The sequence below is a fragment of the Chelmon rostratus genome, chromosome 24 (genome assembly GCF_017976325.1).
Source record: "Chelmon rostratus isolate fCheRos1 chromosome 24, fCheRos1.pri, whole genome shotgun sequence".
NCBI classification, from domain to species: domain Eukaryota; kingdom Metazoa; phylum Chordata; class Actinopteri; order Chaetodontiformes; family Chaetodontidae; genus Chelmon; species Chelmon rostratus.
Window position 1 is genome coordinate 4,615,126 of NC_055681.1, and position 16,038 is coordinate 4,631,163.

A 16,038-nucleotide genomic window follows, 5' to 3' on the forward strand; every position below is an offset into this window, starting at 1 on the left:
GTGAAAAGAAGTAAGTGATAATGTGAAATGGAGGGGAAAGAGAGGGAAATGGAAAATAAATTGTATTAACAGATTTGTTTTACTTCAAATGGCTTCATTGTGTTGTGCCTCATCACACACGTGTGTATATCTTTGACAGTAATGGAAAAACGAGATGAGCACCGCCGCGACTCGTGCCACTAACGGCACAAGTAGATGTTGCCATTTTTACATTTGGTTGCAGATTTAAAGCGCAAATTGACAGACATGCAAGTCAGAGTGGAGGTTAATGCAGAGAACACACACCTACAGCATGCACGCACACATACACACTTACATTACTTGTCATTCCCATATTGTGAAATCCACTTACACAAGACCTAAACATACTCACACAGCTGTAATAAGTCCAATGAATGTATCTTTACACCCATCACAACCTCATTAGTTGAATTAAGGTAATGTATTTCTCTTAGAGATGGGTATTTAGCCCCATACTTGTCTCTCTTCACGCACACGCAAACGCACATAACCATGTAGTCTCCTCTCATTCTTATATTACCTAAACAAGTCCATTATACTGTCTAGAACATAATACTTAGCTCCAATGAATTATGAATGCCAATGGTTTCCAAGCAGCTTATTTTTAGATTATACGCACACACACAGGTTGCTTTACAAAGCTGGGGTTACCTCCCGTCCTGAAGCAGGCAGAGGTTACACTAAGCACTCTGTTGTGTGTGTGTGTGTGTGTGTGTGTGTGTGTGTGTGTGTGTGTGTGAATTTTTGTGCATATATTGATGCAGTTGTTGTGATTGATTTGCTCATGTTTGAGAAATGTGTGTGTGCTTGTGAATTCAGCCACAGGACGACGTTCAGTCATCATGAATTTAGCTTTTTCCTGCGTCTGTTAGCGTTGCTGCAGGGGCTGGGTGTGATGGTGGACACACTGCAACAAAAAGTCCAAAAATGTGAAAATGTGCCTGTTTTGAGAGAGATATTTCTCTCACTTTGTCAGAGCTCTCCATAAACTGACAGATGTCTTCAGCAGAAGAAAGCTGATCTCATTTCATTGTCAAAACACCTTGAAGTTGCTTTGTGCCGGAGACAAATGAAACTAATATCCAATTTGGCACAGGAACTTTAGCTTTTCTCCAGAGCGCTCACTTGTTTCCATGGAGACGCAAGTTGATCGCTCTGATTTGAATTCGAAAACGAAATGAATTGTCAGGATTTCACAAAATAGGACGATCATCACTGTCGTTGCTGCTCCGTGTGTTTAAGGAGATAAAACAGACACGTTTACATGCTCATGTCTCCATGACGGCTTCATGATTTTGTTAGTTCAGGGCTTTTGTAGTGAAATACAAGAATTCAGTCACATTATTGGTCATTATTAGACAAGCATCATCTGAATGTCCCAAAAGTTGAGACCCTTAAAGCTTCCACTGATGCTCACTGTGTGTATTCTCTTTAACTCCAGTGTATCCAGACTGTTCCTTGAAACCATGAAAGCAAAGAGACACCTACACTTGGAGTAGGAGCTTCTTTTGCATATTGTCACTAACGGCAGGGGAGGCGTGATACCCCTCGTCCCTCCCCAACTCCCTCTGACTGAAATTAATGGCTCCATCCACTCACGATGACATTGATGTACTATTAGGGGCAGGTTGCTGCTTAGCCCAGCGGAATCAGGGCTCCCCAATACATAAATCAAACCCCGGTCTGGTGAAGCAGTTGGTTTGTAACGGGGCGGCACAATAGAGTTTCAGAGCCTGACGATAAAATACGAGAGAGACTGTATTCTGCAGTTATTTTGTGCTCATATTTGCAAGCGCGCACACACGTGTGCATAGTCAGAGTTGCTTGTGCAGCAGTGTGTCTGTGTCTCTGCGTCCCCCCAGAAAAGAAATGCTGTAGGCTGGGTGCCTGCTGGGTTTGCTATAAATAGCCTCCTGGTGACAGCAGGACTTAGAGCTTAATGTGAGGGAGAGCATCTTCCAGAGCTGTCCCCGTTCATTATTTAAGACTTAATATACATTTCATTTTCTACACACCAGTAATCCTGGGCACAGCTTCTCTACATCGCATCGAGCCAGCGCTGGCACCCAGAGATACCACCGCATAAGCCTGAACTTATCAATGAAGCCAAAGCCAGGCAAATCTAAAATATCTCAACAACTGTCTCCTTCTTTTTCTCTTTCTGAATGATAATATTCAATTTGAAGCTAAGACAAGACAGTTGGTATAAACAGCGTGCCATCTTTGTTAACCTCTTGTCTGCTGTTTGATAAATTAGGAACATTTAGACATGAGGCATTAGCAACTGAGCAGGGTTGCATTAAATTTACCTCCCACTGTGGAGCCATCGGAAACTCTAATTGGGGTTTTAGAACTGAGAGCAATTATTTTTTTCTCCCCTGAGACTGAATTGTGAGAAACATTTGTTGCTGCTGCTGTATATTCTTGAAGAAATGCATACCAGGCATACATTGTGCATACACATTGTTATTTGTGTTGCATAGTGATGAGTTTGCATGTCTTGTCATCCAGGGTGACACAGTGCGGAAGTAATTGGATTAAGGCGCTAATGTAAACTGGAGGCGAATGGATGTTTGCACTATATTTGACTGTACTTAACTGTGCAGTACCCAGTAGCAGGACGGACTCGGGGCACGTCTGGATATATGAAATCATTCAGCTCCAGAGGCCTTCCTCTCAGTGGACCTCTTGACCTTTTCCCTCTCATTTCTCTGCCAGGCGTTTCCGCACACACAGCTTTATCTGGAATAAGATGTTTGAATGTCAAAGAGTGTTAATGGAAAGCTCCAGGGTCAGACTGTACTGTATCTGAAAAGCTGTTGGGTTACTTTGAGTCTTTTTACCGGTTTGTTTTGCACGTTATGAATTTTAAATCAGGCAAGCTCGCCTTTTAGATTGATGGGGTTCATAATTCCAGCCTTCTATCACTGATTGGAGTTGGTCTTGCACCAAGTCCATCAAACACCAAATATGAAAGCTTATTACCCATTTCTAAGCTTGATTTAATGTCCTGTTGGTTAGGTTCAGACTTCTTGTGTGCCACCCATATCATCCCGGTGAAGAACGAGGAGGGCGTGGTGATGATGTTCATCCTGAACTTCGATTACATCCTGGACGAAGGCAGCAGTGACTCACTGGAGAGACTGAACCACACCTCGCCATCCAAAGCCGACCAATGTGAGTAAAGACTGTTTTCTTGGACACTTCAGTGTGTTGTGTTGTGAAGGACTTTATCAGTTCTCAACTCTAAATGGTCCAAAATGCAGCTGCTGGGCTGGCTCATATGCATTGGTTATCAGTGTAATGCAGAATTGGTTTTAACATCTTACTATTGAGACTCCGCAGTACGTTCCTGACCTGTGAGTTCAATACCTGAGGTCACTTAGTTCATCCTCAAAACGACTCCCCTCAGTTCATCACTCTTTCTTTAAAGCCAAAGGTCACCAAGCTTTTTCTGTGGCTGCTCTCAGGCTCTGGAGTGGTCTCCCGTCCCACATTAAGTCCTGTTCCACCACTGACAGTTTAAAACCAAATTTAAGACCTGCCTTTTCTTGGCTTGCTCTTCGTTCCGACTGAGGCAGTCTTATGGTTTTCGTCAAGTCCCTTCTTGACTTACTTCTAACACCCTTTTGTTGGTTTTTAATCTGTTAATCTGTTTGTTTTTATTCTTGTACCTTTGCCCTCTGTGTACTTTTTTGAGCATGCATATCTATATTGAGGTAGATTTTAAGCAGTGCGCACGGACTTTAAAGCACTTTGGGTCAATTCCTGTTATTTTTTAAATGTGCTATCTAAGTGAACTGACTTGGTTTAACATATTTGATGTGGTGGATGCTCTTAATCCCTAATCCTGGCCTTTTTGGCGCCATGTAGAAATTACAGTACTAAAAACATGTCTGTTCTCACATGTACTGCATACACAGATGAAAGAAGTCATTACAGGATGAGATCAGAGAGGCGAGGAGGAAGAAAAGCAGTGATAGTAATGTAACAGCCAGTCGTGACCTTTTACTTGTAACCTTTTCCCACATCCACATCTATTTGTGCCTTCACCCAATCCCCGCTGTGTCTTTATATACTTGACCTGATCCTCATACTAATGTTACATGCTATAATGCAAAGCATTTGTCCAGCATCTTTAGCCTTTGTAGTGTCATGTTTCCAACCAGACATAACTTGTGGTGATCTCCAGCTTGCATCCACTTCTACTCGCAGCAGTGCAGCACAGGAAATCCCTGCTAGACAGCTCCTTTGGCATGTTGACACCAGCGTTTAGCAGACACTGATGTGTTAGCCTGCCATCATCTCAAAGGTCTGGCCCAATTATAGCTCAGAGCCTGCCAGGATGGCCTGATGAACTACTGGAGCAGTGTTGCAGAGCACTCTGCTTCCCAGAGCTGTCGGTGTTATACTGTATAATGCCATTCCCCTGCGGTGCTCTTGATGCCGACTCTCTCCTCTGTGTCTCTTTCTTTCTCCACTTTCTGACTGTGACATATAAAGCAGCAGCATGGAAGACCAGAGGTCACCAATGGATGACTGTAATTGGATGAGGCCCCTAACAGGCGCGTTGCCTCATGGGGTGTGTGGTGAAACAGTGTGTATGCGTGTGTTGAGTATTAAGCGAGTTTTCTCTGTGTGTGTTTGTGTAACGACTCGGCCTCTTATGAAACCGTGCATGAACGTATCATCTTTTCAGTTTGTGAGTGTTGTTTGAGCAGGCGTGTAGGTGTCACTGATAAATCCTTTCTCTTCCACTCTTCTATGGGAGCTAATTGCTTAGCCTGAGCACACGGGCAGTCTCTAATGGGGCATGCCTCCATAAATTAAAGTCTATTCATGCCTATCTGAATATCCAAGTGGGCGTCCCTGCAAATCTGGTGCAGAGGTCCATATTTGTTTACAAGGTGGAGTCTCAGTGCTGGACACCGTCTCCCTCTCTGCCTACACGCAACCTCTGCCTTCGTACAAATTACCGCAGAGAGTTGGTTTTCTTTGGCATCATTTCATTACAGATAACTCCAGAGACCTAGTGTTGCACTTTTACTAGCAGATGGACACAGGTTACAAATTATGAATAACTCTGCATAATTCAAGAGAACATCACAGATGAACAAACTGCTACAGATGTAAATGTAACTCAGTGAAACCCATCGTGTTACTATTCTAAGGAGCAGCTCTATGTTATGTGTAGGAGCAGCTGCCTTTAGATGGTGCGAGGCGATGATCCATGTGTTGCATTAAGTAGACTCTTCCTGGGGAATGAGCAGCCATGTGTTAGATGCAGCCATTCTGCAGCCATATTTGTTGTGAGCTGAGAAGAACCACTTCTACACAAAAAAGACAAGTGGCTTTTAACGTATTGGGTACAGCTCCCATTTTAGTGCTTCAGTAGTGCTTTAGAGCGTGACTTCACAGGCACACTAGGCTATGCATTGTGATTAATGTATGTTTATGTTCGCTGGTATCCAACAGCGAAAATAAAGAGCAGAATTTGCCATGCACCAAATGCAGATTTTGAAAAAACAATATATTGAAAGATCAAAATGCAACGTTTGCTAAATGGTGATCTATGTTGACACCTTATCTGATCAAATTAAGTCTGCGATATGGGACTTTAATGGAAATCTACAAGCTTAACAACATAGTTTTACCCATCTGCTTCATTACTTCTTTTATCTCCTTTCCACGACAGGAACTTAACAACCCTTAAGCTGAAGCCAACAACCCAACAATGGCTACATCTAAAGTCACGAGTTGTCCAGTTCCTGTCATGAAAAAAGGCCTATTTGTGACCACCAGAGAAGAAAAATAAAGCCAAAACGAAGTGCATTTGGGAGTAGTGACTTGCTGTCATTCACCAGAGGTGTATAATAGCTTTAATTGTCCCCTGGAGCGATGATGCAGCTGGACACTGAAATTGTCCAGTGACAGCCTCATAAAACTGATTATAAAAGTCTGTTTATACTAAGTCAGGGTGATCACTAAACCAGGACCAGGAGCATTAAGGCAACATGATGTGATCTCCAAGCGGAGACACACATCCACGAATTCTTTTCAGGGTACCACATTTATGCAAATAAGACAATAAGATGGGACAAAGTACCTGCATGACTTACAAACACCTGAAGAAGAGCATAGTGAAATGTTGTCAGTCAAGAATCAAGTGACAAAAAGCCTAAGATGCATGTAATGTTCTGTCCATTTTAAGTCCATCCTCCCCATGTTTGCTGTGTAATTAAGAAAAATGCCAAAAAAAATAGAAATGTAGAAACTATTAACTGATTGCAATCCTACTTTAATTTTCTCTCTCTATAAACAGTGTGGGGCAAAGTGGGGACACAGCAGAATTATCCATGTTGTTCTCTAGAGCTTGTGAGTAATAGGAGGATGGGGAGCCCAGGTAAACACTCCTTAAGGTGAAAGAACACTGCATGCAAATAATTTTTTTTCTTTCATTTCACGTCAGCAAAATCACAAGAGAGGGAGACCGAAACAAAAGGACAAAAAGCAGGTTTAGTGTTCTCTTTCTACTTCTCCTCTGACATCCGAATCATGCTCACATTACAGAAAGACATTCCACTCTCCAACACGGGGATCTGAGGGCCCAATTAACATTCAATGCAAATATTGCTATCTGGTATCATAGCAACTAGGGCCACTGTGCGGCCATTGGTTGTGTAAAGCTGGTGGTGAGTTTTTGCAGGCATAGAATGAGAGGGTTGGAGAGCGAGTGAGAGTGAACACACACACACACACACACACACACACAACCCAGTAATAGCACTCAGAAGGCAGCATATTCCTGCAAGGTTCAGCCCTTTCAATATCACCTTTAAATATAGCAACATACAATGTTTTCAGTACACACCATGGATGCGTGACTGAATTATGAGCTAATTAAAATACTTGTGGTGTATATGTTTATCCTCTAGGCACAGTAATTAGTAACAGAGCTCTGAGCATGTGAATGCTCATGAGCTACCATTCATTATTTTGTTAAGGCGTCATTCACCGAGTGCTTAAATCAAACTGGCGGAAATGTGTGATGCACGATTGAACAATGTTATAATATCGCAAAAGGGAACCGTTTTATTTTGGAGGGGGAAAACCCCAATATATATTGTGCTTTGGCATATAAATTTGATTTGCTGGTTGGGGATCAGCTGCAGACTGAGGAATCAGATGGTATTTTTGATCAGCAGCACCATAGCGCTGAGCTCAGATGTAGCAAAACTTTGTTGCCGATGCTTTTGCAGAAACTAGAAAATGTAGCTTCATTTCTCCGTCAGTCAAATGAATGACTTGTTTAGTCATACTGCACTGTAGGTTTAAGCGCCAGCCTCAGATCCAGCTCTGACTCACCAGTTAAATGCAAATGACCATTTCCAGCATCATCAGCATCTGGCTCCAGAGTTAATTTGAACACACCACACTGACCCAAGCAGACGTGGGGCACTGTGTCTAAAATTAGTTTCTTTCTCTCAGTCTCACCCCAATAGGAGGAGCAGCAATAAGATAATGCAGCATGCTGGTCCCTGTTGAGCCGCAAGCATTAATTCTGTTTCCTGTTTTACCACTTATTGCGTCTCTGAATACATCCATAGCTGTTGTACTCGCTGCAGATATTGGAGTTGAACAGAGTATGTCAAATACAAGGTGTTGTAGTTTGCTCAAGCAGGTATACAAAGGGGACGTGGTGATGTGGTGTGAGGTGGTTTTTCATCACTTCAGATTTACTTATCCTTTTTTCTGAATGCTTGTATGAAGGGACTCTGTCTACGCTGCATGGCAGCAAGCTTCTAAGGGCTGAGGCAGCGCTCTGATATGTGTGACATATGTTCAGGCGTCTAAATGATTCACAACATGCAGGCCGCAGTTTGCGCTCCATATGTGAAATCTCTCATGACATGTTTGTTAGATGCAGCTAAATGTGCCTGTTTGTGAATGGTGTGTGCGTAGGTGTGTATGTAGCCTAGCCTACACGCATTCATTTTAACAGACTTCACACTACACTTCACTGTATTCTTGTTTCTTCACCTTTTTCCTGCACAACGCTCCCTCAACACTACCTACTATTATATTACAGCAGCATGCTAAATATTGCTCCTTTATCTCCCCAGGAGCTATCAATCACTCATTAAAATCCTGCACATAATCCTTTATCGGACTGACTCGTCAGCGAACTACTGCCATTATAATGTTTCCACAAATGTCCTCCTCCATGAATAATTAAAAGAAATTGAAGATTGAACTAGTGCCCAAGGCGGAACGGCATTTGTTTTGATCTGCCGGGGTCTCTTTAAGATAGCTGCATTGGCACGCTTTTCAGTGCTACTGGCAAACAAGTGCGAGATATCAGCAGGGATGTTGAAGACTGCAAGCAAGTTCGGCTGCAAACACACCATGAAAACACAGCACAAGGTCAGTGGGGGTTATGTGGATCCCGCTGGCTCATTAAAACCCACCGTGCATTCTGTTTCTATGCTGTTTTTGGTCTCCAAGCAGTCAAACAACTTACTGCAGACTCTCCACAATAATTGAGTGACTTGAGCTACTCTATCCACTGCCTTTGAGTTTATGTTTACATGTGATATCAGTTGCCCTAAGGCACTCCATACTTTGTGTCATTGGTCACCATTAACTGCTATTAGTATGGAATAATATGACAGTTATATACTCTGTGTCTCACTTCTTTCTCTTCTTTTCTGTCAGGGAAAGGGAGATTCTTCCGCTTCCGTTTCCCAGCCTTACCTCTCCTGGGCATCAGCAAGCAGTCCCTGCCCCAGGAAGACCCCGACGCCGTCATGGTGGATTCCCCTCGCCACAGCGACGGCTCGGTGGCTACGCGCGACTACCAAATTCCCGCCACCCGCGAGAGCTGCAGTCCCTCCTACGCCAACGACACCCGCGCCCTCATCGGCCCCAGCCATTGCTCCACCCCTGTGTCCGGCCCTTTGGACCACTCGTCGCCCAAGGGCCCCTGGGACCGGACATACCCGGACCAGGCCGTCGCCCAGACCCAACACCAGAGCCAGGAGGACACACTCAATGCAGCTCCGTCAATCCCGGGCCTCACTCCAACTGCCTCCAGAGAGAGCGTGTGCAGCATTCGCAGAGCCTCCTCCGTACATGACATGGAAGGCTTTGGGTCCAACTCCAAGATGCCGTTCAGGGACAGACATGCCAGCGAAGGTAGGAATCTCCTGCTCTCCTCAGCCCTCAGCGTACGTTGTGAAGCAGCCCTTTTGAATTTCAAACCTGTGGTTTTTTTTAGCTGTGTCCCACTCAATGGCCGCAGTTGTTCTTCTTGTAGTTTCTTTTTAATTCAAGACCCCCTCTGCTGAAGGGGCAAAGCTTCTCTGTGCTCTCATACATTGTTATTTAAATCAAGTAATTGTTATATATTATAAAACATACTAAAAAAAAAAAAAATACAATTGTGGCCCTCAACAGTGCGTAGTTGGTTTGCCAAGCGATGCCAGTAATAACAGAGTCAGATGTGCTTAATTCCCAAATGTTGTGTTTTATATTAAGGGACTTATTTCTCTTGACTAACATTGCTCTAGAATTTGGCGATATTAATTACCAACTCCCTGTCGTCCTAGAATAGGAGATGTGAGATTTGGCGTGCCATTCTCTTAATCAACATTACAGGGTGCCACCATCTATGCTGTGTGTTATGGATCTTCCCTTAAGTCTAAGTCACTCATTAGCCTTTTACCCCTCATTTGGATGAGGGTAGAAGTGCCCCAGACTGGCCCCGTTTCCTCCAGGCCAATCAATCTACCCCCATTCCCTTATCTGCAATCCTCATTCAAATAGCTCCCAGTGGCTGACACAGTAATCTGTCTACTTCACAGTAATGAATTGTTCATGGGTGCACTAGCGGGGGTTTAATGCCAGACGCCATTTGTCATCATAGAAATCCAGAAAATCTTCTCTCACCTCCACACTTTTTTTTTCTTCCTTCTCCAACGCTGTGTTGCTGCCATCAGACAATGGTCGCAACATTAAAGGTAACAAACAGCGGCCTGCTGTTAAACTTTAGCACGGATACTGCGTGTACTCTGCACAAATCCTGCTTGTTGCATGCGTGTTCCACAAGACTGAGGTTTATGTTGAATGCAAATGCCGTGGTGGGTGACTGACAGTTTTGTAAGTTCTTGGGCCGGAGCATCGAAACACTGGCACTAACTGACTCAGTCTCTGTGCACATGACCCGCTGAACCCCAGCCAGGCGCCCAGGGGAAGTCTCAGGAAAAAAACCCCCCACTAACCTCTGCACGCGCTTGCATGAAGCAACATATTACATCTCTTTTCCTGCTTCTATTCATTGAAGAAAATCAATGAACCTTTACAAGATGATACCTCCCACTGTTTGTAACCCCTGTTTTCTTCTCTGCAACCTCTGGCTCCTCGCTGCCATGTCTTAGCGAATGAAAAGAAACCTGACTGTTGTTTCCATATGAAATCTATATGCTTGCCCTTGTCCTTTTCCCCTAGTAATATGAAATGCAGTGGAAGCATAGCAGTGTGTATGCTGCATGCAACATCATGTCACTCACACAGATTATGACTTGATTTGTTAATTTTGTTTAAGATCAAGTTCCCAAAATTAAAGTATAACTGACCATATATATATATATTACAGTATGAAAAGTTGAATTCTATTAAGGTTTACACACAGAGCTGCCAAAGTGCTCCTGATAAATGCCATAATATGATATTTTAAGAAATGTCTGTACCCGTGACTACTGACCCTACAATCCAACCACCCTTCCATTTCCCACTTTCCCCTTTTACCTCCTATTTCTTCTCTCTCCTGGTTTGCTAGTATCTCGCTCCTGGATGGCTGGGGGTATGGCTTCAGCTTTTCCTTTTTAAGTTATTTTTTGTTTTATTTTTATGATGTATCCTTACTGTGGCATGTATTGAAGCTGTGCATGCAATCTCTCATCCTCAGCTGTCTGTTTCTGTGTCCTTGACTCTCAATCACTGTACTGTACTTGGTGAAAAGGGGGGAGAAAATAAAAACAGTGCAACCTTCCCTCTGCTGGCTCACACAGCTGAATCAGCGATCCTCTCTTTTTCACTTTTTTTTATCACTCTCATCGGGCCACATGACTGTGTGTGTCACATGTTGTTGCAGTGTCGAATGCTCTCACAATAAGTCAGGGAGTTAATTTCTGAGAGTCAGTTTTTGCCATGCTGTGAACTCGTGGAGGACATTGCGTGGTTCCATGAGGGAACATTTTGTGAGCTCACCAAGACAGATAGATGGTTTGACTAACTGTGTGAGGTTGCATTCTTTGATTGTGCATTGAATCATTCTTTTCTTTCACCCACAGTGTTCTTCATTAGTTTTTAATGAGAAACTTTGAAAGGCCTGTTCACCTTAGACGGGTCAATCAGTGGCTGTAGAGTTTGTATTTCAATATCTGTTGTATTCTCATGTGTTGTGTTGTGGTTGAACTCACTCCAAAAGTAAGGGCCACTCCATGCTCACTAGCCATGTCACAACAGTCGCAAATGAACACTCAACTGTTCTCTGATGTCCGCAATTCAGATCAACAATAGCCCAAACATGGCACAAGAGTGTGGCAGCTCTTCATGATGACTTCCTCCCGCTCTTTCAGGGCCACTCAGCCAGATCAAATCCAGCCTGCTCGGCTCCACCTCCGACTCCAACCTCAACAAGTACAGCACCATCAACAAGATCCCCCTCATCACGCTCAACTTCTCGGAGGCCAACAATGAGAAGAAGTGCCCCTCCCCTCCGTCCTCTGAGAAAACCATCATCGCCCCAAAGGTCAAGGACCGCACACACAACGTCACCGACAAAGTCACACAGGTGAGATGCCGACCAAGCGAGGGTCTGCACATGTTTCTGAGTCCAAGCACACTCACTATCAGCTGTGACGGTTTTGTCATCATCACTGCAGAGGAGATCACTTAGCAAATCTGTATCTCGTGTAAAAAATGATGCTATTAAATGACAATTACTTTACATTATCCTCTGTCTGTTGGATACAGAATGATTTATTGTTGGTGCAGGAAGTGGAAAAAAGACTTTCAGTTATTTCTCTAAATGAGTCTTAGAGGCATATAAATAAATTATTACTGAAATTACTTTCTATGACTTTACAATCGTTCCAAGGACATTATTATTATTATATTGCTGCTGTTTTTGACCACAGCTGTTTGTTAATTGATAGCTCATCATGCTGCTGCCGGTGTTTAGTGTTCTCACCCTGTTCCAGTCTGGACTGCATTTGGGATCAGGTGTAATTATCCTCAGGTCTGTTCGGGTTGGGTCTGGCTGTGCTTGGATTTCTTTCAGATCAGGTCTCTTTGAAAGGATTCTTTTTTGCAGGCCGAGTTCATCTGAATTTGCCGTGGTTTCAACAGTTTGGACCCATGAAGACCTCTAATACCTACAGAGTATATTCTGCAGGTCTAGCTTGCTGTAGAGCTCTAGCTCAGGGTTGATCAAATTATGTTCATCCAGGTTAAAACATAACAAATTTGTTCCCCCGTTTGAATTCCAGTTTAAATGTAATGTTAAAGCTCTAAAAACTAATCTTTTGCACAACTCAGATGTTACTAGTATAAAATCCATCATCCGACCATCTGTTATTAAGTTCTTTGTCATGATTATTATGGGTACGTTTGCTGAGACTAAAGATAAAAAAAACAATTAAGAACAGTAGTGGGCACATATAGTTTGCATTTGTTAATAATTCATATACCAATTATTTGTTGACTTTCAGAGGTTGTGCAGACTTCAGAGGAGAGACACTGAAACTGTAATGTTCATCACAATATCATTTACTATCATCACAAATCACACTCGCACAGATTGAGCAGCCGGTGAAGTCAGCAGATTGCATCCACGCCCCCCCCCCCCCCCCCCCCCCCCCCCCCCCCCACCTGCCCTCTGCGCGCCTCACAATGATTAATTGAATTAATTGGGGTCCGATACGTAAAACAGCAGAGGTGTCTATCACTTGCAGCAGATAATCAGGGATACTCTTACCGCTAGCAGACCGTGTCCAGAGCTCAGGCCACATTTCTAAAGTTACGGACAGGGTTAGAGGTTATTCTCACCTTCCCTGCTACGGCTGAGAGGCAGCACAGAGTAGACAGGGACTGTAAGTTAATGGTTTTCCCGGGGGTAGGTAGTTGCCCCAAGCCACTGATTAGGTCTCGGTTTTGCATTTTGCCCATTAATGGTGTAACGGATAGAGGGCATGGAAATTGACCCCCGTTGATACTCAAAGGCAACCTCAGCTGTGGGCCTTCGACCGGGGCCAGAGGTGGAGACAGAGCAGACCACAGTGCACCACACTGACCTCTCCATCCAGCATTAAAGTCAAAGTTATTAAGCAGCAAAGAGGACAGGCCTGCTAATGTGATTTTAATGGCCTTTTGTAACATGTGGCAGACTAGAGGACCTGGAAACCAGTGGATTTGCTTTGTAGAAGCGAGGTGAGTGCATAAATTAGCACGACTGTGCTAGTGGCCAAAGATGCAATCATGTAAGTGTAACATCCCAGCATTTAATCTTCTCTTTCTGTAATGCACGGTTTAATTTGTTGTCAGTGTTATCTCCTCCTTTCTTGTGTTTACAAGTACTGCTCTGCCTGGAAATTAGCTATCAAACACCAGTTTCTATGGATACAGTGGTAGGTATACCAGTATGTCCTTATGTACCGTCCCTCTTGCTGCTTCTGTGACTGAGCATATGGTGTTCAACACAGACTGTCATTTCCATGTTTACTGCTAAAATGATCATAGTAACAAACAGATAAATAAGCCATGAGGGGATTGCACCATATCCCCGTCTTCCACAGTTTAGGTCTGTAAACTGTCTCCAGACACCTGACTGTGAGGGACACAGTAACAGCAGATGTCTTGAAACCTCTGAAGCCACGATCAAGGCGTCATAACAGACACGCTCTCATCTGGCCTTGGCTGCCTTCACGCCACAGGCAGATGGAGGGTTCACCCAGGAAGCTGGTCAACGAAGAAAGAAAGCAGCCCTCATGCTGTTTCTCTCATTTTGAAACTCTCAGCCCTTGCAGCTCGAGTCTTAGATGCCCACAACTTTGCATTAATGTCTAATTTTTCACTTCTTGGGGTTTTCTGAAGCTGAATCAAACCAGTGGCATCATTTTTAATGATGGAAGCCACGTGATTAGCCACAGGAACATGAAACGACACTCCGCTCTTATAAATAATGGCCCAGCCCTAACGGTGCACGTCAAAAAGCCGGAGAAGGGGAGAGAGCTAATGCTCATTTGCATATCGTTTGAGGCCCAGCCAAACACAGAATGCGACTTCTATTATCCCACAAGAGAGAGTTAATTTGCGCCAAGAGCACATAGCTACAGTCGGTAGGTTAAATAATTAAGATGAAATCTTTTATTTCGGAACAGATTGGCTGCAACGTGTTAATCCAGAGCTGTCATTCTGCCAACCCACCAACTCCTCCCAGGCTTCTGAGCAGGCCGCGTGGTAATGAATCCTTGCATGCAGTGCAGAGTAACCATCTTGTTTGCATCAACGCTATTGATCTTAAACTGCATGATGGCAGAACAGCGTTTGTGTCCGTGCACAAATTAAGACATATTGGTAAAAACAATCTGAAGTACATGCAAGCCTGTCTGTATCTGTTTTCTTTCCAACAGAAACCAATTTAAGGTCTCATCAATTGAAGTGCAGTTATATGAAAGTCACCAGCAATTACACATTGTGTTGTGAGCGTAATGAAACAAGCGTTTGACACGGCAGCTTTTAATGAAGTGGCAGCCCGATGAATAATAGAACACATTCCCTCTGTCTGTCTGCTGGTTTCTTGATCGATTTCAGAGGTTATCCCATGTCAGAGGATAAAAGCGTTTGACCCTCCCCATCACACAGAGGGCAGGAGTTTCTAATAACCATTTCAATTATTAACACTTCAGCCTTTTCTTGTGCTATACATCATCCTCCTGCCCCCACTCCTCTCCTCTCAGTCACAGGGGTGATGAAGGTGATCAGGGCACAGATAAGGCAACACACAATAAGTGATGGCTGCCAAAATAGCCATTCAAGTTTCTGCTGTTCTGTTTCAATCCGTCGCTCACAAGTGCACGGTAATTGCCTCTCTGCCCTTGCAGCTCATGCACTCTCTCTCTCTTTGCATTCCTCCTCGGAGCTAAAATAATCAGCAGGGAAAGCCATGGCCTGAAAATTCCTGGTTATTGAAGTGTCAGACACTCAGATGAATAGATGTATCCTGTTCCCGCACCTATAATTACCTGCAAGTCATTGAGACTCTTATCCGAAATGGTCCATGACGCGGCTGTAATGTTGATGTTGAAAGCTATTTGAGTATATACGGTAACTGCAATAACACAGGTAATGATAGTGACATCCAGGCTTGCTGGAATGGATTATACCTCCGCCCTCGATGCAAAACACTTAAGATTTTATGCATGCTTTTGTTTTTGTTTTTGTGTTTTCTGTAGCCAACCCATGCACATTTTTGTTGTTTGTATTTTTTCCGAAAAAATATTATTTTCTGTTCAGCTGTGGATTTTCTCAAGGTTATGAAACCATGGCTGTAACGTAGCCCGCTCCTGTATGGATTATGTGAAATTATTTTTTAATGCATAGTTAAAATTTCAAATAGAAGCCATTTTTTTCATCCTTCACTTAACACATGAATAATTTATTTCAGGGATGGGAAATTCATGCCTCAAGTGATCTGCTCATGCAAGGTTTTCTGTTAGTAAGGTCTGGATCGGACAGGATGTACAGCGTGTACAGCCTTAGTGCTGAATTACCTACAGCTCCTACAGCCAGATTACTCACATATCAACAAACATGACCTTTACTTGACCTAATCTTCAGTCATTTGTCATAATGCAATTCCACATACTAGCAGGTAATGGCGGAGAAATGCTAATGCATGTTGGCTTTTATTGAACTGTATTTACATTTTACTGAATTTAACCTATTTTCTTGAAC

The 16,038-nt window shown here is 43.4% G+C and overlaps 1 protein-coding gene across 1 annotated transcript in view; it reads left to right on the forward strand.

Annotated features, from left to right (window-relative positions):
- kcnh7 (potassium channel, voltage gated eag related subfamily H, member 7) overlaps nt 1-16,038 on the forward strand; it is a 60,902-nt gene that overhangs the window by 23,652 nt on the left and 21,212 nt on the right. The window contains exons 3-7 of the mRNA XM_041965917.1: nt 3,043-3,198; nt 8,737-9,216; nt 10,020-10,040; nt 10,859-10,882; nt 11,661-11,875. Of these exons, the coding sequence (XP_041821851.1) occupies nt 3,043-3,198; nt 8,737-9,216; nt 10,020-10,040; nt 10,859-10,882; nt 11,661-11,875 (896 nt within the window). The remainder of the gene's footprint in view (nt 1-3,042; nt 3,199-8,736; nt 9,217-10,019; nt 10,041-10,858; nt 10,883-11,660; nt 11,876-16,038) is intronic.